Genomic DNA, 27,789 nt, shown 5'->3' on the forward strand with positions numbered 1-27,789 from the left:
AGATTAAACCAAAGTACAGGTATGTTAAGGAAAATAGAACTTTCGATCGTAGTCGTAACAACGCATTCTATTTTCACGTTAATCAAGAAAAGGTTCAAGTGCGTAAAACCTTCTTCAAAGCAACGTTATCCATTAATGATAGGCCTATAAGAACAGTTTTAAAGAAAAGGGTTTATTTTACAGGAAATATGATTGCCGCCGATTTCCATGGTAAACATGGTAGGCACACGAAAACAGATGAAGCGATTAAACAGAGTGTTAGGAACCACATAAATTCTATACCTCGCATACCTAGCAACTACTGCCGCGCAGGAACAACTAGAGAATTTATTGAGGGTGGTCGATCTTTAGCTCAGATACATAGGGATTACCAAAATTATTGCACAGATAACAATCAGCCATCTGCTAATTACATGATGTATTTTAAAATTTTTCATGAAGAGTTTAACATTTCCTTTTTTATACCCAAAAAGGATCAATGTGAAACTTGCGTTGGGTATTCTAATTCTGATGATGCCAGTAAAGCTTTCATGGACAACATGCATCAGATTCACTTAAGAGAAGCAAAATTAGCTCGTGCTGAAAAAGAAAAGGATAAAAAGTCTCATAATGGACATGTTGCTGTGTTTGATTTACAGGCCGTCCTACCATGCCCATCAGGACAAGTATCTTCATTTTATTACGCCTCAAAGCTGAATGTTTTTAATCTCACTGTATACGATTTAAAATCAACTGACGTGCAATGCTTTGTATGGCATGAAGCAGAGGCACAAAGGGGAGCAAACGAAATTGGGTCATGTATTTTTTATTATCTGGACACAATCGCGAAGGGAGATGTAAATGAGATTGACGTTGTCTTTTTCTCTGACAACTGCTGTGAACAACAGAAAAACAAATTTATGATTGCGATGTATATGCACGCTGTATCAAAATATAAATGTCTTAATAGTATCACACATAAATTTCTGATTACTGGTCATAGCCAAAATGAAGGCGACAATGCTCATTCGGTTATCGAACGACAAATTAGTAGAGCGAAAAAGTCTGGGCCAATTTTTATTCCAGAACAATACATTTCTTTAATCAGAAGTGCCAAGAAAACGGGAACCCCCTATAAAGTCACTGAACTTTCGCATGCGGACATCTTTGACCTCAAACAACTAGTTGCTGATCTTGGATGGATGAATACTCCAAAGGATAAAGATGGGAATAACTTTAAGTTAACGGAAGTAAAGGTTTTAAGAGTAGAAAAAGAAAGTTTTGGAAAAGTGTTTTACAAAACTAGTTTCGAACAAGAAAACTTTGAAGAAGTTGAAGTAGTCAGAAGTAGAAGGAGTACAATAGAGAATGACAAAATCACCTTGAAGAAAGCTTATGACAAAAGATTGGAACTTTCTCAATCAAAAAAGGAGTCCCTGTTATCCCTATTTAAGAAGAAGGCCATTCCTATGACTTACTTGCCTTATTACAATAGTTTGTAAACGTTTGAACTTAAATTACACCTTTCATAAATATATATTTTGTCAAGCACATCCGGTTTTTTTGTAAATTTTTCTTTAAAAAAAAGTTATTTATCTCTAGAAAACTGACACTTTATGTAACAAAGCCCAAAATCCGATTTTTTTCAAAAACAAAATATATTTGTTTGATAGGGCGTATTAATATGAATTTAATATAATGAAACCGTTTCTGCAGGTCTCTGTAATTTATACAGAACATTTGGAAAAAATGTTCAAATTACAATTGCGTTTTCTGTAAAAATGTTTTTTTTTAAGTTATGCCACTATTCTTCCGGAGTGACGATAAACACAAATAATGACATCTGTTGAGAAGTAACACCAATACAACTACATATCAACAAAATTAGAGACCTTGAAAGCAAGGTACGCACTTGTCCTGCCGAATTGCACTCGAGGTTTGTATTTAAACAGAGTAAATTTGGGTTGTTGCAATTCAAATCTGTTTTCTTGCTAGGCAGCAGATTTTCGTGACCTAAACAACCCCAATTTACTCGGTAATATAGGTACAAACCTCTTGTGCAATTATACCTAAGTGAAAATTGAATAACTCTAATATAACGAGAATTATAGAACTCTCATAGAATATCGAAAATAGAGATCTCCAATCTAACGACGAAAGATAAGAACTCTCGTATGCGTATGTCCATAAATCAGCAGAAAACTGTAAAGAGAATGATCGATGAGTTGTTAGGCAATGGCGTTATTCGCGAGTCTATTTCCCCTTATTCCTCGACCATTTTGCTGGTCAAGAAAATAAATGGCGAAGAGCGAATGTGCGTCGACTATAGGAAACTAAACTCTAAGACCCTGAAAGAGCAATACCCTTTACCTAGGATTGCCTAGATTTAAGATCTTGATACTACCACATCCCGTGAAGGAAAACTCCAAAAAGTTTACCGCTTGTAACCCCTTTACAAAGGATTTTGCGTCCTTATATTTAGATGATGTATTAATCCATGGGCACATCATCGAAGAAGCCATGTATCATTTAGAAACGATACTAAAGCTTCTCCGTGAGGAAGGTCTTAAGTTAAATTTGGAAAAGTGCTATTTCCTGCAGACATCTGTTTCATATTTGGGATTTGAAATCTCAAATGGATAAGTAAAACCTGGCTTAGGCAAAGTTAAAGCCATAGAGCAATTCCCACCTCCTAAATCAGTACATAACATTCGTCAGTTTCTTGGTTTCACTGGTTATTTTAGGCATTTTGTACAAAATTATGCCATTATCGCAAAACCACTTACAAGACTAATTAAGACAAATGCACCGTGGCAATGGGGTGAGAAAGAGAAGCTTTCCAAAACTTACAAAAGATCTTAGTGACTAAACCTGTTTTAAATTTGTTCAACCCCCAAGCGACAACAGAACTACATACCGGCGCAAGTCAATTAGGATTGGCAGGAATATTGCTCCAGAAAAATCAGAACAGTAGATTGCACCCTGTAGCTTATTCTAGTAGACAAACATCAGATACAGAGCAGAAATACCATTCGTACGAACTAGAAACTTTGGCATTTTTAGAAAGCTTAAGACAATTCAGAAGATACCTTTTGGGAATCAATTTCACTGTTGTCACAGACTGTAATTCACTTAAAGCAACCAGCAATAAGAAGGAATTAATCCCTAGAATCGCCAGCTGGAGGTTGGAACTTCAAGAGTACACTTTTGAAGTTCAATACAGACCCGGTAACCGTATGAATCACGTAGATGCCCTTAGTCGGAATCCTTGTCCCACCGATCAAGGACAAGAACGCGAAGTCATTCTTAGAATAGATACCGCTGATTGGGTTCTGTCTGGTCAGCTAACAGATGACAAAATTAAAGAAATACGTAGTGGTTTATCAAAACCACCTGTGACAGAGAACGGAAAAGATATCTAGAAAAACTACTGCTTGAGAAACAGCAGGGTGTATCGAACAACACCCAGAGCCTATGTTGATTATGATCAGGAGATCATCAGGGACAGACTTCTGGCACTAGTAGAAGTCGAAAATGCTGATTCCGAAGGCATTGTAAGTGCCATTTAGAAAGTGCTGGAAACCTGCATAATTTAATAGGTTTTGCCGCAGATAACGCATCAGTGATGATGGGAAAGTACAATGGTGTTCAGGCAAGGCTTAAGCAAATCACTCCTGATATTTTCGTAATAGGATGTATATGTCATTCACTACATTTATGTTCTTCTGCTGCTGCCTTAAAGTTGCCGAAGCAGAACGAAGATTTTGTACGTGATGTGTACAATTATTTAAGCTCCAGCCCCAAACGACTAAAAGACTTCAAAGAAATGCAAGAATATGCCAACCTAAAGCCTCACAAACTGTTAAAACCGGGACAAACAAGGTGGTTGTCTTTAGAAGTAAGTTATATTTTAAATGCGTACTCATAAATAAGTTACAAATGTTTATCTTATTTTAGGCAGTGGTTAAACGAACGCTGGAACAGTGGTCTGCTCTAACTCTGTTTTTCAATGCCGCTGTTTTAGAAGATCATTTGACAGCAGCTTCGACAATTCAAAATGCTTTAAATAATATCCTTTTTAAGTTGTACCTTACATTCCTGGGGTACATATTACCCATTATTAACAAAATAAATTTGGAATTTCAGTCTGAAAAACCACAGGTACATAAAATTTATTCACGCATAGAAACTCTACGCAAAACTATTTTCAAAAACTTTTTAAATAGTAAATATGTTGATAATACTCCCTTTTTAAAAGTAAATCCGTCTAATGCCAGGGAGTATAAAAGCATTGACAATTTATATTTAGGTGCAAATGTGGAAATCATTATCAAAACTTATAAAAATTTTAAAAACGGCGATGTTCATAACTTTAAACTTAAGTGCTTGAATTATTATGTTGAACTTTGTACTCAAATTCAAAAACGATTTCAAAACTTCGACGATTACAAAGCTTTTGAGTGCTTAAACCCCTCTAGTGCATTAGATGGTAGTGGTGCTGATGTATTAATAGATTTGTTAATTAGGTTCCCTAGCTTTAGTGAAAACAATGAGTTAATATGTGAAGAATACAGGGAAATATGCAATTTATCAGATGATATTAAAAATAAGTTGAGAAATTTAGATGTGGAACAATTTTGGTTTAGATTATATGAATTGAAGGGTGGAAATAATACGAAATGTTTTTTTTAATATTTGTACATTTGTTTTTAATATTCTTAGTCTTCCACACAGTAGTGCATGTGCTGAAAGAATATTTTCACAACTAACTAATATCAAAACAAAAAATAGAAATAGGTTGTTGCCCACAACATGCAATTCTTTACTGTTAGGTAAAGAGCTCCTAAATGAGAAAAATTGTTACCAATGGAATCCATCCACAAGTTTAAGAAACAAAAATGTACCATATTCTTAAAATATAGTTTTAATTTGTTTTTATTTCTCATTTTTTTAAATGAATGTTTAATACCAACTACCAGACTTGCATTATTTGCATACAGAATCCGACATGACTGTGTAAACTTGTGCATGCATTGTGTATTGCTGTGATTTAAAAAATACAATTTTTTTATTATACCTGAATCACAATCTCCGTTTTAAACACTCAAATGCGTGCGAAAAAGGGCCTTTAAAACACACGTGCTTTAAAGTTGCTAAGTAACGATACTTCAAGTATGACTTTTGAAACTTTCATCTGGATGAAATAAAAAATCCTCTTAGGTCGCTTTCTGTAAATGCAGAACATTTCTTTGGCTTTTGTACCTATCATTTGGTTGAAGCTTTCACAAACGCGCGTAATTTAGGGTATGCTTTCAAATCTGTTCCACTTTTTAATCGCAGCATTGCTTTAAAGTTTTGAATGAATGCACCAAAATATAGAAGATTTAAATACCTTTGACATTTCCTTCATAATATGCCAGCATTATGGATGCACTTAAGACTGTATTCGTAAGTAACTTCCTATCCATCCATGGAAACAATACTTTTCATATTCTTTATAATAGGCTTTACTGGAGTTGGATTTTACACCTACCAACGTTTGTTTAGATTTTACAACAATCGATTTAATGGGCGGTGTATTATGTTTTTCAACGGAAATCGTTTATTCACAAAGACGATGATTTTTATAAGCAAACGTCAAGTGACATTTCCATGGCAATCGTGAAATTACGAACACCCAGCCCACTTAATTAGACACGTATTCGAGTATAACGTCAATATGACTTCATTGTATTTCCTATTTTTAAATTATACTGCAGGTATAATAAAAAATACTATAAGATACACGTGTATAATTGGTCTTTAAAACACTTGCAACGTTAAAGGCACTCCGCTTTGCGTCGTGCCCTTAAACTCGTTGCGCGTGCTTTAAAGACTTGATTATACACTTGTATCTTAATATACTATTAAAATCACTAACGTTCACGGTTCGTAATAAACAAATCCTTACATGAGGATATAACGGGTTTTCTGTTTTTTTGTGAATATTTTTCATATGCACAACGCTTGCGTATTTTTGCAGATTCTTATGCAACTTTACCACCATGACAATTATAAACATCAATACTTTTTTCCTTCCATCAGTACTTTTTTCCATGTCTCAACAGTACCTTTGACTACATTCAACTGGCAACGCTGCCCAGAGGTATATTATGGGTAGTACCAAGAGGGATGCGACAGCAAGTTGCGAAAGCTGCTGATAATGATCTTGGTCATTTCGGAGTTGAGAGAACATTAAACAGTGAAAATTACTGGTTCCCTCGAATGAGGAAATATGTTGAACGATACATCGCCTGTTGTATCTCATGTCTATTTAACAAAAGAAATTTTGGTAAAAGGGAAGGTTTTCTTCATCCTATACCTAAGGGTGTGGAACCACTAAATTATAGAACTCTCATAGAATATCGAAAATAGAGATCTCCAATCTAACGACGAAAGATAAGAACTCTCGTATGATATTATTGAGATTATATTATGAAAGTTTTCATTTTTCATTTTCAGTATAGTCATTGACAGTCAGTACTATTTGTAGTCATGTTGGGTTGACTGTTTGCTCAGAGAACTATTTTCTTAATTGCAGGTACGCCTCCCGCGGTCAACTTTCAGGTCAAGTTTAGTTTGATTTTGATTCCTTGTTGTAAGTACTTACTACTTTATCATTGTTTTGTGATTACGACTTAATCGTTGATGAAAATGGGCTATTGCCAAAAACACGCCCTCACCTCTGTCCTCTCTGCCCTACACTACTAACTGTCGATTCACATGCTATTGACATCTGGCAATGTAAATGTCCATCAATCCAAACAACGGAACCTACTATATCGACGTAATCGCGCCAAATTTGTAAAAATGCGCTTCTGTCCCTAATCAGCCCTGTGCTACCGGTATTGTATGTATGTAGGGATAATGGACACGTAAATAAAATCTACACTATTCTTAGTATTAGTTGGTTTTTTGACTTACTGTTAGTAAATCAAGATTATTCCAAATGAAATTTTATATCTGCAAGAATTAAAGCCGTGCTAGTATTTTTATTGGAGACTGCTGGCATTTGAAATACTCTCTCTTCAATAAAATACCAAATGTGTTTTGATTCGCACGCACATTTTAAATTAAGAGCGTGGATGGGTTTACACAACACTTCTAAAGCTCTTTTTTTTTATTGATTTGACGCATTTACTTCTAGGGTCTTTAGCGCCATAACTACCAATAACTATTATTACTACAATTTATCAAATATATTTATTGCTTTTGTAAACTGTATCAAATTTTTTGTATTATTACTTGTTCTAAAGTTTTCCGCCATAGTATTTGACACTTCATGCATTTGCCGCATTGGTTCATATATTGGGCATTCACAAATAATGTGTTCGATTGTCAAAGGTGTTGCACATTGTATACACATAGGTCGCGGTTCTTTTAGTAATAGACACTTATGGGTCAGTAAGGTATGCCCTATTCTTAATCGATGCAAAATACATGCTTCCTTGCGAGTTGTTAGTAGAGGTATTTTCCATTCGTCAACTGTGGGTTTAATAGACCGTAGAGAGCTGTTTGATTGTGACCATACTTGCTGCCATAATGATTTTGTTTTCTTTTTTAAATATGCATTGAAATCTTTTACAGTTGATATTTCTACCTTTAATTCGGTATCGTTTTCAGCCGCATGACACGCCGCTCCATCAGCTCTCTCATTACCTTCAATATTAATATGACCAGGTACCCACACAAATGTAATAGAATTACCTAGAGTACCCAAATGCCTAAAATTTGACAATACGAGTTGCACCATCGGATTCCTAGTGTAAGGATCTTGCAAGCTAATTAGGGAGCTTTGGGAGTCTGTTACGATGACAAACTTACTTTCTCCAAGATACATCTCACAGTAGCGAAGTGCTTGCCAAATAGCATAAAGCTCCGCTGTAAATATGGATGTATGGGGAAGCATCGACCATTCACATTCGTTTCCATCTACATACAATGCACATCCCGTAGGTACCACTTGCGGTTTTTGACCCATCCGTGTAAAGGAATAAATGATCATGATAAGCGTTTAAAATTAAAGCTCTTATTAAGGATTCAAATTGATATTGTATATCATTAACCCAAACAACGAAACCTTAAATACCTAGTTCATTAAATATTCTTCATTTTCAACTTCATCCGATGTACAAAGCTCAATTATATCTTTGTTTTCGTCATCGACTATGCTGCCGATGTCAAAAGTCTGATGATATTTATTTGCAACTCTACATCGGAAATCGTCTTGATTCCACCCATTGAACAATATACTCGTAACTGGAAGGGAAACAAGCATATTATTAGTGAAACCAGACGAGTGGTTATCTCTCTCACACTAGTAACAATTAAATTCATTATCATATATATATTCTATTTCACTTAAATTCATACAGTCGTATTTTCTGCTTCTATCAGGCGTACTAATAAACAAACTGGGCGCGATGAGAGTGACTGAAATAGTTATACCATCAACTCATTCTATCGCAAGGTTTCAACGGTACAAATGTGTCGTCTATACCGGTTTCCCTTCTAGTTACATTGTTTGTAGTTCGATGTTCCACCCGCATCAAAAACACACTACTGACTATATAAAACATAAAAACCTACACACTCGTTTCTATGGTTGATATAGTTTGAGGATGTTAAAACTCCTCATAAATTGGTTTTGGCTCGCTTTACAGTGGAGGTGATAACAGGTAACGGTGAAATATCAAAATTCCAAAAGGGCCCGGTTTCTCTAAGTTTAAAGGTCGATTTTCACAAGCAATAACATCTATGCCACGAATGTGGCGCCTAAACTATTAAGTTTAGGAGAAAAATGCATATAACCTTTTTTTTGTAGCAAATTTCCTTTTCTTTAATTTTTATAATGGCTATTTTAGCGCTAGAAGGCACCGGAAGCGAGATATTTGCAAAAAAAAACCGTTTTAGGCGCCATCTTGGCAATATGGCGGCGGAAGCTCCACTCCTATCCTTGGAGACTTTTAATATGTTATAGAGGAATAGTTACTTGACATCTATACCAAAAATCAGCTTGGAAGGAATTTGTTTTGCGTACCTCGGGATTTTTACTTCTTGAGCTACGTTACATCAGTGGAAATATCGAGAATTGGAGGTTTTTCATTCAAAGGTTTAAAAATGACTGAAGAGCCATCGAAATGGATAAGAAAAATCAAGCAACTCAAAGTGCGCAATTACTTCAAATGGTTTGAGAAGATGGATTCCGAATCTATAATACGTTCAAGTTCTAGGACAACGAAAGAGAGATTGAACCATTAATCGCCAAATTATTCACACGAAAACAACATGAAGGTGAACCCACTGCCAATTTTATCACAGAAGTAACCACCATTGCATAACAATGTGAGTTAGGTGATTTAGAAGACGCCTCATCAAGACTTGCATAACGGATGAGCAAATGAGACAACGGTGTAAGATGACGCGATGACACTAGAGACTGTTCAAAAGTATGGAATCATCGCATGAACAGGTTGTAAAAATTACGACCAACAAAAACAAAGTACACTACATATCTAAGACGAATTTCAACGCCAGCAGACAAAACAGAAACAAGATGGCGTCACAGATGAGAGCAACGATGAAGCAGTGGACATCGGAACAACTTCGATGGAAATCGAAGATCCAAAGACATCCCGAAGTGCTATCGATGTGATCTGCATTATCAAGGACAAAATTGCAGAGCCATAGAAGCTAAGTGTAATTTTTGTAATAATTTAGATCATTATTCTAACATGTGCACACAGAAACAAACTAATGTAGAAAAATGAACTGACAATGAAATTTATGATCATATTGTCACACAAACTAACATATATTCCTCCCAAAAAAACAAGCACGATTTTTTCGTATCAAGGGCTGATATGAAACTGTTTGTTGGTATTCTTCTTCTAACGGGGTATCACAGACTTCACTACTGGAGCCTGGATTGTGATCTGAACGTATCAATTGTTGCAAATGCCATGTCCCGCAATCGTTTCCTGGAGATCAAAAAATACATCCACCTTGCTGATAATGATCATTTTGATAAAAACGATAAGATGTCAAAGCTGCGTCCACTTATGACCAAACTGAATCAAAATTTTCAGCAGTGGGGTTTATTTCATGAGCATCTTTCGATTGATGAAGCAATGGTGAAGTTCTTCGGCCGACATACCAGCAAATAGTATATTAGAGGGAAACCCGTTCGTTTCGGATATAAGAACTGGATGCTGTGTAGCTCCACAGGTTACACATATGGGTTTGATACCTATTGTGGAGCGAAGGGTACTTCAAAGCCCGAAGTCAATACTCTTCCTTTGGGATCACGAGTAATCCTAGATCTCTTGGATATAATTTCGGTGCCATCTGACCACGTGGTATTTTTCGATAATTACTTCAGTAGTCATGGACTGCTCAAGTTACTCAAGGAACGAGGACAACGTGCTACAGGAACGGTCAGGGACAATCGTATGAGAAAGTGCCCTTTTTTTGGAACCTAAAGCATTTAAAAAAAAGAAAGGGAATATTTTGAACATATGTACGATAGCGACGCAGGCCTCCTTTTCGTCAGATGGAATGACAATAGTCCAGTAACTATGGTCACAAATTACCATTCACCAGAACCCATCTACCGTGTGAAACGCTGGTCCAGTATTGCTGAGGAGAAAGTTGACGTTCCACAGCCTACCATTTTCAAGAGTTACAATACATCGATGGGTGGAGTGGACTTACGTGACCAGTGTGTTAACAACTACCGAAATCTATTCGAGGAAAGAAGTGGGTGTGGGTACTATTCACAAATATGATCAATATGGCAGTGGTTAACGCATGGAGGTTGTACCAGCTATATTCGGGGGAACCAATGGGCCTGTTGGAATTTCAGAGAAACATAGTTATGCATTATCTTGTAGGGAAGGAGAAATCACAATTCAAGAATCGTCCAGCTGGTCATGTACCAGTCACCGCCAGGAAAGTAAAAGATGAACATTACCCAGAAAAAATTTCAGCACACCTGCGGTGTACTGAATGCCACCAGAAAGCAAGATGGCGCTGCGAACAGTGTAAAGTAACATTGTGTGTGTGAACGAAAGTGTTTTAAAAATTATCATTCTTAATTTTCATTCTGTTTTTCGACAATAATAAATTTTGTTACAATATTACTCTTGGTAGTCGTTCTTCCCATTGTCCCCATTTGAGGACACATACATACTATCACTATTATCAATTTCCGGATATGAGTTACATTTGATTTTTGGTTCAATTTGAGCTTATAGACGATGTCCATGTAAATATCCTTCAAAAAATTTCGTGGGCGTTAAAGAGTTAAATTATTAGATTAAACAAACTTACCTAAGTGAAGTTTGATCATAATTGTATGAAACGCCTGTTTCGAAATGATCAATCTGTAGTACCTTCGTGTAGGTGCTGCGGACCACAATTTTAAAGCTCAACGCAAAAAGTAAATCCGTCCCTGGCTCGAAGGGCGAACAGTTATTCATTTCTTTAAAGCTTAGCCGCAACTATATGGGAAAGGGCAGGGAGGGACCTGATCATTTCAGAACAGGCGTTTCATACAATTATGATCAAACTTCACTTAGGTAAGTTTGTTTAATCTAATAATTGTATTACAACGCCCTTATCCGAAATGATCAATCTGTAGAAATTTAAAGCGTTGCGGCGCCAAAATATTTTATTTTATTGAGCAATATTAAAATAAAATTTCATATTGAAAAACATAGGATGTATTCTATAAAACCAACAAAAAACAAAAAATCTATTCCAATATAACAAACTATTACAATTTTAACTAAGCTTAACCTTCCGTTAGTCGCGCACGGTCTGTGAGACCGACCACAAACTTTATTTAGTGGTATTCTGAAAATAATGGTGGGAGGTCCCTCCCATTCCATGTATCTTTTCTATGATGTGCCGTGGTGCAGCAGTGTTAATGTGAGTGTTGTAAGTGACCGTTTGACAAAAATATTGTGCCCTACGGTGTGAGAGACCGGCGCGACTAATCGGGTTATTTTATTGTCAGGTAAAGTCTTTCGCCTTTTTTATGTTTTCTCAATGTGACATCATTGTTTATTACTTAGCCATGTGGTCTTACGAAAGCGAACAGGCTCGACTGCAAGAACTCTTAGAATTAGAAATTTTGAACGACGAAGGACAAGGAATTGCATACGACGATCACTCTGATACGGATCAGTCTGATGAAGAAGAGGATCGTGTAGAGCAGCAAAATGAGAACAGCGACACCGAGCAGGATATTTCCGATGACGAGGAAATGGGAGAAGAAAGTCCCAACAGTCGATTATCGTTTTATGGAAAGGATAAGGTCACGCGTTGGAGAAAAGTGGTTTCACATCCCAAAACACGCAAAACACGTCAAATGAATATTGTGAAACGTCTACCAGGCTCCTCATTGACAACACGAAACTTGAGAGAACCACTGGAAATATGGGAGTATTTTTTCAACGACGAGATACTCGACATTATTGTCGAGTGCACCAACGAATATATTGAATCTGTTCGTAATAATTTTATGCGAAAAAGAGACGCAACCCCGACTAATCTAATTGAAATTCGTGCATTCATTGGAGTCATTTATATGGCTGGTGTGTATCACGCAAATCGTCTCAATGCCGAAGATTTATGGAGTAATGATGGGTCTGGTGTAGAAATTTTTCGCCTCGCCATGAGTTTGCAAAGGTTTAGATTTCTAATTCGTTGCCTAAGATTTGACAGTAAAGAGACTCGAGCAATGAGAAGAGAAACAGATAAATTGGCTCCTATACGCAATGTTTTTGACCGTTTTGTTGCTAACTGTCAGAACGGATTCCACCACTCCGAATTTGTGACCGTGGACGAGATGCTGGCCGGATTTCGAGGAAAATGCAGTTTTCGTCAGTACATTCCATCGAAGCCCAATAAATACGGGTTAAAAATTCTAGCATTGTGTGATGCCAAACTCTTCTACACAAGCATGATAAATTTTGCTTCATTTAAGACTTCTATGTGGTTGCAAGGATTACGGTTCCTATTCGGGCGATAATTGCGTTCGGCATTCTCTAAATTGTCTATTACAAACGCATTCACAGCTTCATCCATTGTTGTTAGTAGATACCTTTCAAGTCTCAAGAGTCAAAACTTCAACACTAACCAATACATAACCCACAAAACGTCAGTTGCGAGCGTTTGCGAACGCCATTTACCCGCTCGCAGAAAAACGAACAGACTTGAACGTATACGCAATATAAACGTATGGTCAAAAATTGCAAATATACGTTTCTTTACGAATACGTATACGTTTTAAGGAAACGTACGGCCAAAAATCGACCCCCTGGTGTTGCCCTAAATATACCACCATTTTTTAGTGAATAAACAATTTTCACCTGAAGAGATTAAGCAAACAATGGCGATACCGAAGGCTAGAATTCACGTGGAGAGAGCTATCCGAAGAATAAAAGTTTATAAAGTGTTGAACTTTATACCTGCTACTCTGAGGCCGTATAGCAGTGAAATTTTTAAAGTATGTGCATGCTTGGCTAATCTCAACTACCCACTTATTAAAGAAGTTGAGAGACAATATAATTTAGAGTGACTTGTAAAATACTTTATCATTTAGCAGATAGGTACATAAACATCCGATCCTTTTTTTATATAAACAAAAAAACATATCATTTTATTCATTTCAGTATATGGTTAATGTAATGATTATAATAAAATGTTAACAACTTTGGAATATTTTCTTTCCATGCCTGATTTTTTTCTATTTTTACAACAATAAAATCTATAGTTGACCAAATACATAAATAGCAAACATCTCTGTTTAAAATATGTAATTGACCCTGAATTTGATCATAATAATCGTGATTATTATTTATAATAAAATTTTCACCCACATATTTTAAAATATAACTATTGTCATTTAAAACATTTTTAAAATTGCTGTTTTTGTACTTATATGGGCACTTCACTCCAATTATTGCCTTGTCTTCAATTAATCCATCTGGACTAGCTCCGATGACACCCTCTTTAGTTAACCAGATTCCTGTAGGTACAACTTTCAAACCAGATTGCTCTTCAAATTTAGCAATAGCAAGTTTTTCATTGCTTCGTCCCCACTGAATTTGTTTCACACCATCTAAATTGTATGATCCTAGAAATGAGCAAATTATATTATAATTTCAAAACTGAAGGGCAAACATACCTGTCAGTGGTTTCCAAAAAGAAGGTGGGAATCTATTTCTATTAATAGCTTTAAGCACTCTGCCAAAATTGCTCGCCGTTACCCGATGTTTCCGTGCAATTAACCACAAAGGATTTTCATGTTGTCCAGCAGTTAGACTTGCAATCCTTACAATATCTTCTTCCTTTAAGTGTAACTTTTCTTGTAAGTATCCAATTTTGTCCGTTGCTTTGGTATATTCGTCACAAAATACCATGTCTTCGATGCTGGCAACAACATTGTCGGTGTCTTCTTCGGGAGATGGGGCAAGCAACCATCCCATTCCGGTTGGCCCACATAACTTCAGGTCCTCGTACAAAGTTTGGACCGCTTGATCGGAGATCTCTTCCGCCACAGCGACATAATCTCTTGATGTCGATGGTTTGGGAAACAAATCGGTTACAGTTTTGTTAGTGCTCTCTTGTGCCGATTTCACCCACGAACATGCAGTATCCGTAATGGAGATGTTGTAGTGCACGAACAGGGCTACTGCTGCCATGTGATGGCATAAATACAAACCACGTGGGCATGTACAAGTGCTTGATTCTATCCCATCTTTAGTAATGATAAGCTAAAATTAATACAATAAATTCCAAATATTTCAACAGAATTTAGTACAAACCTCAACTTTGTACACTTGCTTCTTCATGCTTGCAAGCACTTCCCCTTTTACAGTTGAAATCTCCTGCATAAACTGCACCTTCTGGACATTACCGCTGTTAAGTGCATTTTCGGCTTTTTGTATGGTACGTTTTTCCTCAAAGTATGTAAAAATAGTCGCTAACGACAGAATGGGCTTGCGAGACATCTACACAACACAGTATTACAACACATGCTTAACATTTTTGTTCATTTTCTTACCTTGGAGATCAACAAACTATAATCGGAGGTTTCGGGTGGAAAAAGATTCAACCAAAAAACTAAGGATTAGGTAGGTACAACTACTCAAGCAATTAATTAGCCACTACAGAACTAGGTATATAGGAAAGGATATACTTATATAACAAATTCTACACTACAAACTAGCAAAAGAATGAAAAATAAGGAAATATTAAAGCCTAACCACTAAATCCAACTTTCTGTAATATTCTAATATTAATACAATACCATGTATTCTATCGTTTGAATATCAGTACTTTTTAATTATTATTATGACATGTCAAATGTTGCTTAAGTAGGTCCAATTTCTCCCTATTTATTTTGTTGCTCTCTGCTATTTCTAAACGAATGGCCTTAAGTTCTTCTAAACGTGCTTCTTCTAATATTAAGTGGCGTTTTCGAAACGTATCCAAACGAGTGCCAGATCGAGAGTCAGGAGTGCTACTGCGTGAAGAACTTGGGGTTTTTGCAACGTTATCCCCATTTTCCTTATTTGATGTACCTGCTTCATCGTCGATCGCAATTGTTGATACTAGCATAGGTGGATTGATCGCCTTGTCCGATGCACATATTTGTTCAAACCAATCGAAATATTTCCAATTAACTCTACTACGACCTGTAGCTGTCTTTTTGCTATTGTCCTTAATTTTTTTAAAAGTATTCTTCATATATCTAAATTTTTGGTCTAGAGAAGCACCATCGACATTGATATGCCCCTTTTCCCTTAATGATTTGGCTAATTTATCCCAGAACACCTTCTTATTCATTTTGGGATTACGAAACTCTTGGAGGTGGTTTTCGTACTCGTCCAGTAATAGCAGAGTAGCACTACCATCCCACACATTGTCGATATTCTCTGCACTTTGGGTAACTTCAGTTTGTAATCCTTCCCCTTCACCTAACTCTTCTTCAACTGAAGGTGATTGCACTTCAGTTGTCGCTAAAAAACAGTATTAATTTCTATAATAAAACATACCTCCTATAATACCTGCATTTTTTGCCACCAATTTATTATTAATTATGAAATAATCCTTCAAAACAATTACTTTTGATTTCAAGTTCTTATTATTCATATTTGTGTCCATTGTATTTTTAAAAACAGCAGTAGTACAAATATCACGGTATGCACAGCAACAGTCGAAAATTAAGGTTAAAATACTTCGTTTACAAAAGTCAACGTATTATTTTTCTGGTGGGAAAGTTTAGCAACGGTTGCACCGCACCACAACCCAACAAATTGCGTTCAGAGGAAACAACAAGTCACCAGTCTCAACTAACTGTTGCGTCGGCTGAACGCGCCCAATGCGTGCCGATGCTGGATCACTTCAAGATCATATTGATTTTGGCTCACCCAAAACTTAATGGGTGCCGATCTTGGCTCACTTTCAAGGTCGTATCGATCTTGCTTCACTCAAAACTTAATGCGTGCCGATGCGGTGCCGGTTGAGCGCTGAGGGTGTCGAGAGAACAACGGGTGTGCGGTTAAACATGTTGGGGAATGGTTCGATACAAGGGAGTGATCGTGTACAAGGTCAAACGTGTTTGCAATTTAAATATAGATATTAGAAGATGCTAGCTTGAAATGTGGTTAGTGTGGAATATGTGGCGAATGGCTGTTAAATGCCTTCATCAAACCTTATTGGTATTACTATTTGATGCTGAGCATGATGCGGTGTATGGACCAGACACTTTTAGGGAACCATGTCAAAACATTGCCCAAGGGTAAGTTGGGAATTGAGCTCTGTAGACGCTTTTTAAATTATGAATTATGCGTTTATTGCCGTATGAACGGACTGAACGAGGTTTAATTGGGTGAATACATAATATGGTGATGAAGAAGAAGTCACATTTGACGATATGTGGTGGTCGCGTGGTCATTTGCATATAGTGAAGCACGAAAAGGGAAACTAAGGCCTTGGATAGATTTCGCTTTAGTAGGAAAATAGAGCAATTTTGTAAGGTATTGTGTCCCGTCTTAGAAGAAAATCATCGTTCATCGAACTAGATTTCAAGGTCACCAGACCGCAATATAAGCGTATATCGCACCAGATTTCAAGGTCACCAGACAGCAATGTAATGGTTTATCGCATTAGATTTCAAGGTCATCAGACAGCAATATGAAGGTTTACGCAAATCGACGCGGACATGCGGGCGCGGGAGCGGTACGGTTGCGGTATGTGCAGGTAAGCATACCAATGCGGCGGTTCGCACGCATATACCGCTGTAGAAATATAATGGTAGAAACGGTGCCTGGAATCAGTCGAATAGTGTTCGCTAATCAGTTAAAATGGATCTTAATCAACTCAACAGTAGCACCTACTGCAAACCTTTCAAGAACGTCAAGGATATGAAGGTCGGTGAAAAGTATAAAGTGATTGGTATCGATCTAATCAATACCAAGTATGGCGATCGAATACTGATCGATTCTGAGAACTTTAGGTGCATCCTTCCTTTGCGCTTTTATGAGTACTTCGAGTACAGAAGTAGTACTTGTCCCGGGAAGAAGTGTTTATAACAAGCGCTGGAACGGCGGGGAAGACTACTAATTTAACATTTATGTTGATGAGAGAGAAATTGTGTCACTTATTTAAATGCACATCCACCCTTAGAAATACTAAAATAATACAAAAATAAAAATAATGATGCGTGGTTCCGAATTAGTCGCTTAATGGGCATTGATATAGCGCTCCTGAAAAATAAGCGTTAACTCCTTACTTTCTAGTTATAGAAAGTATAGGAAAGTGGCGCGAAGTCAACTGTGAAATAATTGTAAGTGTGGAGGTAAAGTTTGGTCCGTGACGTTCGAGGTTGTTCGCGGTGTGAATTCACGGCGTGAATCTGGAAACGGCATAACAACAACACAACAATGACACTAGTGATGATTCTACCACCCAGTTTGCGAAAAATGTGCTTAGTAAAGCTGCCGATGAACGTTTAATCAATTCCTATGACCTCTACGATGGTGGAAGTAATTCGAAGAAGTATATTGAAATTGGCTACAGTACGCATTTTAATTTGGCACCAGTTTTACGAATTGCGTGCTCTCCATTAAATGCGATAGTGATGGGGAAAGAAGATTGGGAAATGCTTCTAAAGCACCAAACATATCTCGAGATGAAGTTCTTCAGATCTCAAGAGCTCGAAAATTGGATCGACTGGTCCAATGTTAAGGAAGAAGATATTGAGCACGACAAAAGTTCTGAATCGCTTAACGCAAATTTTACTATTCATTATAACAGGAAATTTGTGCGGGATACCACGACTGAGAAAATATTGGAGAGCGTAACAATACAACGTGATAAGCTGCATTATTGCACGATGAGTAAGTACGTCGTTGAAGAATTGTTTAATCTAAAAGATAGAATCAACTATCGCTTGGATTTACTGGAATCGTACACTCTGTCCTGTTGCTACCAGGATGTTATCGAACAGGTGATTAACTACCGTCATTTTCGTAAAATTGAGTTTGGTCAGGCCGACGATGACAACATCTATCGCGATATTGAAGACGTGTTAAACTATAGGTTTAACGTAAATTCTCACAATACAGTTTGCATGATGGAATTATTATACTATCGACCTACTTATTTTATGTATCACATATGTCAATAAACGTACTTTATTTGAGCATTTTTTTTATTTGATGGAGGATTTCCTATAAATATGGACACTTCTTGCCGCATTTCAACAATGTTGAATCGGAAGCGGAAGTGTACGGATGGGAGTGGCTTGGTTAATAATCTCATAAACAAACTTCCAGTTGAACTACATATTCCTGGTTATCAGTATTGCGGACCTGGTACTAAATTAGATAAAAGGCTAAAGCGAGACGATCCCGGAATAAATCCCCTAGACGCTCAGTGTAAAAAGAGCACGACATTGGCTATAGGAATAACCAAGACTTTGAAGGTCGACATCAAGCAGATCACCTTTTAGAGCGGAAAGCTTGGGAACGGTTAAAAGCTTCCGACGCGAAGTTAGGGGAACGAGCAGCCGCCAGAAATGGTATGTTTTTACAGCCAGTATCCAGTACAAATATTGGAGCATATTATAATTCCTGCGCCGCTACCACCGTCAAATACTCAAACGCAGCCGCCAGAAATGGTAGCTTTACATCCACAATCCGCGATGGGTGCATCAATTTCCGTAAGTTTACTCATTACTGTACCTCGGTTTATATGAAAATACTTATTCTAATGTTACGTTACAGAAATAATCCAGCTCAACAACAACCAAATTTACCACTACCTGTAAATAACGGCGGCAACAATCACTTTCAGTAAGTTACTTTTATTATACATACAATCTATTTTTAATACTGTGTTTTTCTTATTGTTACAGTGCCCCGTTGCCTAGGGGGGGAGAAGATATGCAATTACTAAGAGATTTTTATAAAAACGTCTCTCCGCCGTCTTCAGCAGCCATCGACCAAGAAGCGGCGCCACCACCACCACCGTCGCCATCTGATGGCACGAGCCGTCTACACCCCCCAAGAGCTGGCGAGGGTTATCCATGGGGTGTCTGAAGAAGATGCTGACAATTTTCCAGGCCAGACAAAGAAATTCCCAACTCCAAATGGAGCGTTTTGAACGGGAATTGACTGCATCACGGCTTCAAGATGAAAACCTGCATCGAGAGATGAAATTTATTATAAATTACAAGCAATTTTTAAAGAATAACTAATTGTTCTTTTTAAATTTAATTTCACATTTGTAATTGTAGGTACTTAATAAGTAAAACACTAATGTTATAATGTACCTAGTTTTATGTACAAAATACATGGATTATTTAATGCGATTGATATTAATTAATTTATGGTCTTATTCTGTAGAAACGAGGTAGCATAGTGTTACTTTTATTATGTTAAAAATGGACTTAAGAGAATGTTAAACTTGAAGCAAATTTTGTTAAGCGTCACGTAACATTCATACCATTAGCTTTAAAATGTAATTTTCGATCTAATGAACAGGTGCGTTATGGCAGTTGACGTTTTCTTACCAAGTTGTCGCGGTTTTTCATTTTAATTTCAGTGAGTGTGTGTTCTACTAGTATCTTTAAAAGACCAGTCGAACCTCGTGAAAAATGGCGGCGAAATCAAGCAGAAAAAGGCCTACCAAAACTTCCGAAGAGCAGTTGCTGGAGTATATTAGATTAATGGAGGAGGACGTGGTGTTCCGCAAGAAAACCATTAACCCTACCCTGGAACCCGATGATTACATAGAAGCAAAATGGATCAAACTTGCATCAACTTTAAACTTCTGCGATTCAGGCCCGGAACTATCAGTGAACGAATGGAAAACGGTATAATTCCTTATTCTGTCATGAAATTCACTTTTAACACATTTGCGTACTACTATTACAGAGATTCAACAACTACAAAAATACAACCCGGGCCAAATATCGAAAAAAGAATGATGACATAAATCGAACGGGGGGGGGCCTGCAGCAGAGCCAAAACTGACCGATCTCGAGGAACGTTTGCTGGATGTATGGGGGCGAGTTGTTCTTACGGACTCTAAAAAAGTTAAAGTTGCGGGAGGTCTGCAACTGTACACTCCAGAGGAAGAAGTAGAAGCAGTGGTAGATGATGAGATTGTCAACCCATAAACAGTAATCCAAAATGCTGAAATCGTGATTGATGATCACAACGATCTCATTAGCGTACGGGATTTGACAGATGATCTGGATGGTGATGATTCTACACGTCAAGTGCATGATAACCTATTGGTCGTTAATCAACATGATGGTAGTGGTTCGGGTCTCTTAACAAAGCCAAAAATGCCTTTTGCGTCGCGAAAAAGGAAGCATTCAAACAACATGTCGAAACATCGGTCAATAAAAGTAATAGGAGAGGAACTTCTGGCCGCATATAAAAGTGACACGGACCACGCCCTCAAGAAAATGCTCATCAATGAGGAAAAAGTTAAAATTGAGAAGGCAACTTCTTCCTAACTGTAGCAAATTTTCATTATTCAACACGTCTTGATGTTCATGTTCCACATCATCTAATACCATTTCGCCCTCCTGTAATTCCAAATTTGCCCATAATGCAATATTATGAAGCACAGCTGCTGCATATATTATGTACGCAGCCTTTGCAGGATGGTAGTGAAGAACTAATTGTGAAGTGAATGCTATAATAATGCCATTGGTTCTCTCGATAACGTTTCTCGTTGATTTATGTAATTCATTGCATCGAGCTTGTGGTGTATCGGCCTGAACGACATTAAAAGGTGTGAAAAGTCATGGCTCTAAAGGATAACCACTATCACCTATCAAACGGCTGTGTCTGTCCCCATTTTGAAACTCGTTTCTGAAATAATTTCTAACGTCTGACGTTCGCCAGATGGCTGAGTCGTGAACTGAACCTGGGTACCGTGCATCACACGCTAGAATGTTACTACTGGCATCACATATAAGCATAACATTGATAATGGGAACGCTTTTTCTGTTTATATATACATGAGGTGGGTGATCAGCATCTATAGCAGGAGGGCTTATTATTTGCACATGGGTACCATCTATGCACCCTAAAACACCTCGAAAACCAAAACGTTGATAAAAAGCCTTCTTTGGTGCTTGCTTTCTCCTGTAACGTCGTAGGAAACTTGATCCAATTTGGCATTAATAGTTCGGTTATCAAGGTGCATACTGTGGAAATAACTCTACCGATACATTGCAGTGATCGATGTTCATCCAAGACCATGTTGGTATGCCCCGTGTTCCAAAAATTGTAGCGCTACCAGCACTTTCAGATATGGCGGAATAGCACTTCTTCTGGTTACATTTAAATTAGGTTCCAGGGTATCAGCTCTCTTGCTAATTCGTTGCTGTAGCGAAATGTTTTTACAAATTCACGATCTGATAACACTTCAAATAGGTTTTGTGTATCTCGTACCCCTCTCATAACCTCATTTGGTTTCTTCTTTCATGTTCCTCTAAAAGAATGTACACAAACATTGGTACCACATTCAGATTATTGTTCATCGTAACCCGGATAATTTCGAACTTTCAATGAAGGAAATGAACTGTTTCGCTCGCGAAAATGCTAACCAGAATGTCAGTTAGACATTTTATAACCTCAAAATATAATCGTTACATCCTCTCGCGGGATATAACAGCTAATCTTCGGAGCCTGTTAACAGAACTGTTATTTTGCAGTCATGTTTCACCAAAGTTTAACGTAATAGAGCGTATTTCTAGTTATAGAATAGCAAAGTTATAACATTCTATTATTTCAACCGTTAACAGACTGCTAAACCGTAACATTTCCCTACAGAATCACATCATTAGTTTACCTGCCACAAACATTCACGGTATAACTTTAAATGAAATATTTACGTACCTATTATTTATTGAATTATTGAACAAAGGCCCGTTACAACAAACACATATTAGGGGCAGGGAGGGGCAACGGCCCCCCCCTGGAAGACAACCCGGACCCGCAGTGCAAGAGCTAGAAAAGCTAGTACAATTGACAATTCTATCGGTACAAGTACAACTGAAAAAAATACGCTAATGGGTAATTGAATCATAATCTTAATTATCTACATTATGCACATGCCACATCATAGCCCATATAATTTTTATGGAAAACAGGAAAAACAAAAATTAGATACAGATTTAATGGAAGCAAAACAAACGAATTGCGCCCGGCCCGGCCGCCCGTGAGTCATACAGTTAACAAAATGTAAACAGCGGCCAGCGCAACGCACGTGTTCTTATAATCGTATATCTAAAGTGCCCGCGCCCTGCCACGGCAGTCGGCACCGGCACTCTTTGTATCTTTTCGTTTCGTAATTCGTAAGCGTAACATTCAAAATAAAGAAGTTTCTAATTTCTTTGTTATAATACCTATAACATAACCTAGATAAATGTAATTTACGATGTGCGATATTTTTTTAAAATAAAGCATTTTATGTGCAAAAATTCCCCACTTCCTAAGACAACAGTCAACACTGCATGAGTCACTCGTGACTCACGAGTGCACGCCCTTCAGTTTTACAATTCTAGTCTAGCGTTTTGTTTTAGTACTACATAACTACTACTAATGCCGAAAATCTTGGCTCAAACTTTGTGTGTGTGAAACTGCCTAAATTCAATATTTACTGTACATTTTCATTGTACGTCGGCGTCGCGTCGGTTATATTTTCAACATTACGCTTAGTAGGCATTAGATTAGTGTTAAACTGAGTTGTGCGTTCAGCGTTCTGCGTTCAGTATTCACTATTCAGCGGTGCCCCGTGCCATGGATATCCGCAGTTATTTCAAAAGGTCAAGACTGCAGTCAACAAATGAAAATTCAAACTCCTCTATCGTGCACGAAACTCCCGTTCATGCTGTACAAACTATCTCTAATGACCCAGGTGAGCTTTCTCGTTCAACTCCTAGTGCAGCATCCGAAGTATCTCCTCAGTCTTCGTCTGTTACCAGCGAGTTAGATTTAGGATTGTATGTAGATAAGGATAACGATAAGACAGGAGTTAAAGATGATGTCAAATTAAAGTTATTGGTCGATTGCTTTATACCAAGTAAAAACTATAATTTTAAGTTGGACGCTGATAGTGTGGGATGTAAGCGAATATTCAAAGCGGAGTGGTTAGACAAATACCCCTGGCTGGTTTACTCTCCATATTTGAAAGGAGCTCTTTGCAAAACATGCGTTCTGTTTAAGCCTTCATTAAAAAGAGGTGTTATGGGTGCATTCGTCGTTTCGCCTTTTCGTAAATTCAAAGACATGCACGAATGTGCGCGAAATCATGTATCATCACAGTGGCACAAAGAATCGAGTGTAATGGCAGCCAATTTCAAATCTGTAAAATATGGAACGCAAATGGACATCGTACAGCAAATTGACAGCTCAATGGCAAAACAGGTTAAAGATAATCGAGAAAAACTCTTACCCATAATTTCTACAATCGTATTTTGTGGGACGCATGATCTTGCTCTTCGTGGAAAAGAATCGAGCAGTGGAAATTTTGTAGACTTGCTGAAATTCAGAATACATGCAGGAGATCGTGTACTGCAACAACATTTAGAATACTGCCCCGGTAATGCAAAGTATACGTCGGTTCAAGTCCAAAATGAACTAATAGGCATCTGTGGTCAAGTACTACGAAAACAAATCGTCGATGAAGTTAATAAAGGTTATGGTTTTTCTATTTTGGCCGTCGAAACGGCTGACATATCAGGAAAAGAGCAGTTGTCAATCGGCATTAGGTACGTCGACTCAAACTACAACATTAAAGAAGAATTTTTAGGATTCCAACAACTAGAAAAACTTGATGCTGACGCAATTAGTCATGCAATTTTAAAGGTACTTGCTGATTGTGGATTGGACATGGACAAACTTGTAGGGCTTGGTTTTGATGGATGTGCAACCATGGCTGGAAAAGAAACAGGTGTACAGCAAAGAATTAAAATGAAACACCCTAAAGCAAACTTTTTCCATTGTGCGTCACATCGACTAAATTTGGTTATTAATGACTTATGTGCGGTTCGGGAAATTCAAAACTGTTGTTCCAGCATAAAGGAAATCGTGAAATTTTTTCGAGAAAGTGTTTTACGAAGAAGATTAGTCGCAAATTTGCCTCTGTTGTGTGAAACTAGGTGGTCCGCAAAATATAAATCTATCCGAATCTTCTACGAGAACTTTATCAACATAATTCATGCCCTTGAAGATCTTGCTACAAATGCAGAATATAATGCAGCTACACGCTCAAAAGCTCACCAACTATATCTGGCGGCTTGTCAGTCCAATTTTATTGTTGCTATGGTCATAATAGCAAAATACAGTTCTAAACTAGAACCTGTGGTTAATACCCTTCAAGGCATCAACATCAATCTCTTAGATGTAAAAAACCACATAGGTATTATTGAAGAAACCCTTAAAAAACACAGAAGTGATCATGAAACCTACTTTGCAAACATTTATCAGGAAGCTACGGAAATAGGAAATAAAATCGGCAAACAAATGGAAATGCCGCGCATTGTTCAGCGACAGAAACATAGATCGAACCCGGCATTAGGTACAAACGCTCCGGAAGAATACTTTCGTAAGATCCTTTACGTACCATATTTGGACTCTATTATTTCTTCAATAACGAGCCTATTCGAGGAGACCAACACACCAGCGTTTGCTTTGAGTTTACTACATCCAAAATTTGTTACAAGCACCGAACAATCACACCTTATGGCTCAGCTGAAATCTGCTGAACAATTTTACGGAATAGAAAACCATTGCGAAGAGACTGATACGTGGCTACATTATTGGAAGAGCAAGACAATTCCTGCAGATATGACACTGCATGACGCTTTGGCGGAAACTGAATTTTTTCCCGCTGTAGCTAAAGGGATCATTATTTTTATGACCCTTCCACCTACAACGTGTACTGTCGAGAGAAGTTTTAGTACGTTAAGGAGAGTGAAGACGTGGCTAAGGTCGACAATGACTACACAACGACTTGACGGATTATGTATGTTAAGCGTCCATCGAGAGAAGGTGAAAGTTGATATTGATCAATTTTGTCAAAGTGTCTTGGATATATTTGCTCAAACTCCAAGGAATTTGATGTTTGCCTTCTCTGATAAATATGCATAGGCTGCAGTGTATACCGATACCCTACGAATAAATGTATAAATAAAATCATTTTTATTAATTTCCTTATTTTGATGACGTTGCCCCTCCCTGGAATTCTGTCTTCCGACGCCACTGGTTGTAGAGGAAAATGGGAATCACGGTTTAAGCTGATTATCTAGCAAGGGAAGACACAGAGCTGAATCACATCATTCTGAGAGCTCTTGCATCAATTAAGGGTTGTTCAATTATGCAGCCTGTAGGTTTGTCACGCGACGATGGAAAACGACCAGATGGAGTCACTCTACGTAAAAACGATATTTATTGAGTTATTTTGCAATAAAACACGAAATGGTCCGATTTTTTGGTCAAGCTGGAAAAAAATATACTTCCGGGCCGAATTTTTTGAAGTTCATGACGTAAAACGAAGCTGTTTAAACCTCAGTTGTTCCGGCGCGCTATAAATTCAAATCATACAAGTACAATCGGGCACTCGGGCGGATTCGCGAAAACGCTTAAAAATGAATAGAGAAGGGCGAGCGAAGACGTAACTATGTGCGAACGAGTAGAGTCAAGTATGCACTAGTTTCACGTGCATTTATCAATTTAAAAAGTGAAAAACCAAACCAATCTTTGGGGGCCCCCATCAGCTCCAGGTACGTGCCCAACTTTTATTTAAGTATTTGTATGGTTCGGGCGGAAATTATCATTTAACCAAAAAAAAAATATATCTTATGGTCCTTCAGTCCACTAATTACAAAAAAATTAACTTAAAATACAAACAGAAGCGATTGACGAAAAAAAAATCTTCCCTAGGAATTTTTTCAGCAAAAATATCTCTTGACGCCTGGACTAGAATGGGACACTTTACGCCTGAACAAGAATTAAAGTTGGTTACTTTTATTGAAGATATGGAAAATCGCCTGTTCGGTCTTACACCAAGAGACCCTCGAAAACTTGCTTAGCAGCTAGCAGAACAAACAAAATTATCGCGGGTGACCTGGCAATACCTCCTATGTTGGTTAAGAGACGTTTTACAGGAGACAAAAAAAACTTGTCAATTTTGTAGAGAGATGGTATTTTTCAACAATGTGAAGTAGTTATTCTTTAATGTTTATTATATTATACTAAATTTAATAAAAACGCCACAATCTTACCCGGTGTTATTTTTATATAACTTGTGAGGTATTGCTATTCATGTTTTTACAGATAGGAGTTTTTGCTACAGAAATTTGTTCTCATAGGAGAATGCAGTATCTAATTAAGTATACAATTTTTTGAATTTAGCAAGCTTATACAGAAATTTTTGTAGAAAAATGATACCCAAAACGTAGGTTTCTCAAGGGAAAATTAATACATGGTAATAAACTTTAAAACAATACTTTAATGTAAACATAAACATGAATAAAATAAACTAAAACTAGCTGCAAGTTTCATAATCACTAAAAAAAATAAATTGGCGAGGAGAATTATTCATGTAAAATATTATCGTAGAAAGCATGTGTGTCTTTTGGCAGAACGAGTTTAAGTTCTTGAAGGTGGTTCCATTTATCCAAAGCAATTTTAGAAGGTCCCTGCAGTAACTGAGGATAGTTCATAATAGGAGGCATACATTTTGGCCTGCAAGGAAGCTCATTAAATAAATCTTGGCCATAATCCAGTTTAATATCTATGGTTCCTTGTGGATTATACCTAATGCACTTAATATCATTAATCACAGGGTCAGAAGTCTTACGACCTGGTCTTAAAGAAGTGTATCGCAAAAATTTGGAAGCGGAATAATCCTTAAAAAATGAGTACTCCAGCATTTTAGTTTTATATGGCGTGGGGGTTTTTCGAGCTTCTTTTGATATTGTCACATAGTCACTTGGTAAATGAATTTCTTTGTGCTTAAGACGTCTTTCTATCACACTATGTACAGAGTCACACTCCATTTGGGTGTGACCTGGTTCTAAGTATTTTTGAAAAATAAAAGTTTCGTGTTTCATTGCAAAATTGAGTAAAGCGTTGGCCAAGACATTGTTACGATTCTGGTAACCACATCCGTCCGAATACAATACAATTGGCTTTTTCATTGGAGTTATGCAATTTTCTTCCAAATAGT

General features: G+C 37.3%; 4 protein-coding genes and 1 long non-coding RNA gene across 5 annotated transcripts; 3 read left to right on the forward strand and 2 right to left on the reverse strand.

The window, feature by feature from the left end:
- Nucleotides 1–12,097: 12,097 nt before the first annotated feature.
- LOC116160590 (piggyBac transposable element-derived protein 4-like) lies at nt 12,098–13,054 on the forward strand. The gene has a single exon (XM_031473823.1). It carries the CDS (start codon nt 12,098–12,100, stop codon nt 13,052–13,054), a length of 957 nt encoding a protein of 318 aa, XP_031329683.1.
- Nucleotides 13,055–14,377: 1,323 nt separating this feature from the next.
- On the reverse strand, nt 14,378–15,359 carry LOC116160599. Its single transcript, XM_031473834.1, has 4 exons — nt 15,092–15,359; nt 14,853–15,038; nt 14,445–14,801; nt 14,378–14,392 (listed from the first exon to the last, which is right to left on the reverse strand). The coding sequence occupies exons 2-4, from the start codon at nt 15,036–15,038 to the stop codon at nt 14,378–14,380; spliced, it is 558 nt and encodes a 185-aa protein (XP_031329694.1). The 5' UTR covers nt 15,092–15,359.
- A 2-nt stretch (nt 15,360–15,361) lies between these two features.
- LOC116159589 lies at nt 15,362–16,461 on the reverse strand. Its single transcript, XM_031472600.1, has 2 exons — nt 16,098–16,461; nt 15,362–16,049 (listed from the first exon to the last, which is right to left on the reverse strand). The coding sequence occupies exons 1-2, from the start codon at nt 16,192–16,194 to the stop codon at nt 15,370–15,372; spliced, it is 777 nt and encodes a 258-aa protein (XP_031328460.1). The 5' UTR covers nt 16,195–16,461; the 3' UTR covers nt 15,362–15,369.
- A 2,392-nt stretch (nt 16,462–18,853) lies between these two features.
- On the forward strand, nt 18,854–19,810 carry LOC116159161. Its single transcript, XR_004142898.1, has 3 exons — nt 18,854–19,255; nt 19,320–19,388; nt 19,451–19,810. It is a non-coding gene; the product is annotated as an uncharacterized LOC116159161 (long non-coding RNA).
- Nucleotides 19,811–20,191: 381 nt separating this feature from the next.
- Nucleotides 20,192–25,709, forward strand: LOC116160605 (52 kDa repressor of the inhibitor of the protein kinase-like). Its single transcript, XM_031473847.1, has 3 exons — nt 20,192–20,410; nt 23,344–23,475; nt 23,526–25,709. The coding sequence occupies exons 1-3, from the start codon at nt 20,192–20,194 to the stop codon at nt 25,707–25,709; spliced, it is 2,535 nt and encodes an 844-aa protein (XP_031329707.1).
- Nucleotides 25,710–27,789: the final 2,080 nt, after the last annotated feature.

The sequence above is a fragment of the Photinus pyralis genome, unplaced genomic scaffold, assembly GCF_008802855.1.
Source record: "Photinus pyralis isolate 1611_PpyrPB1 unplaced genomic scaffold, Ppyr1.3 Ppyr1.4_LG1, whole genome shotgun sequence".
In the NCBI taxonomy this organism is placed as follows: Eukaryota; Metazoa; Arthropoda; class Insecta; order Coleoptera; family Lampyridae; genus Photinus; species Photinus pyralis.

Coding starts and splice junctions, on each gene's coding strand:
- LOC116160599 (XM_031473834.1), bottom strand. CDS start 15,038: ATGTCTCGCAAGCCCATTCTGTCGTTAGCGACTATTTTTACATACTTT. Junction 14,802..14,852: donor AGCAAGTGTACAAAGTTGAG/GTTTGTACTAAA, acceptor TATTAATTTTAG/CTTATCATTACTAAAGATGG.
- LOC116159589 (XM_031472600.1), bottom strand. CDS start 16,194: ATGGACACAAATATGAATAATAAGAACTTGAAATCAAAAGTAATTGTT. Junction 16,050..16,097: donor ATTGGTGGCAAAAAATGCAG/GTATTATAGGAG, acceptor ACTGTTTTTTAG/CGACAACTGAAGTGCAATCA.
- LOC116160605 (XM_031473847.1), top strand. CDS start 20,192: ATGGCGGCGAAATCAAGCAGAAAAAGGCCTACCAAAACTTCCGAAGAG. Junction 20,411..23,343: donor CAGTGAACGAATGGAAAACG/GTATAATTCCTT, acceptor TTCACTATTCAG/CGGTGCCCCGTGCCATGGAT. Junction 23,476..23,525: donor AACTATCTCTAATGACCCAG/GTGAGCTTTCTC, acceptor GTATCTCCTCAG/TCTTCGTCTGTTACCAGCGA.
- LOC116160590 (XM_031473823.1), top strand. CDS start 12,098: ATGTGGTCTTACGAAAGCGAACAGGCTCGACTGCAAGAACTCTTAGAA.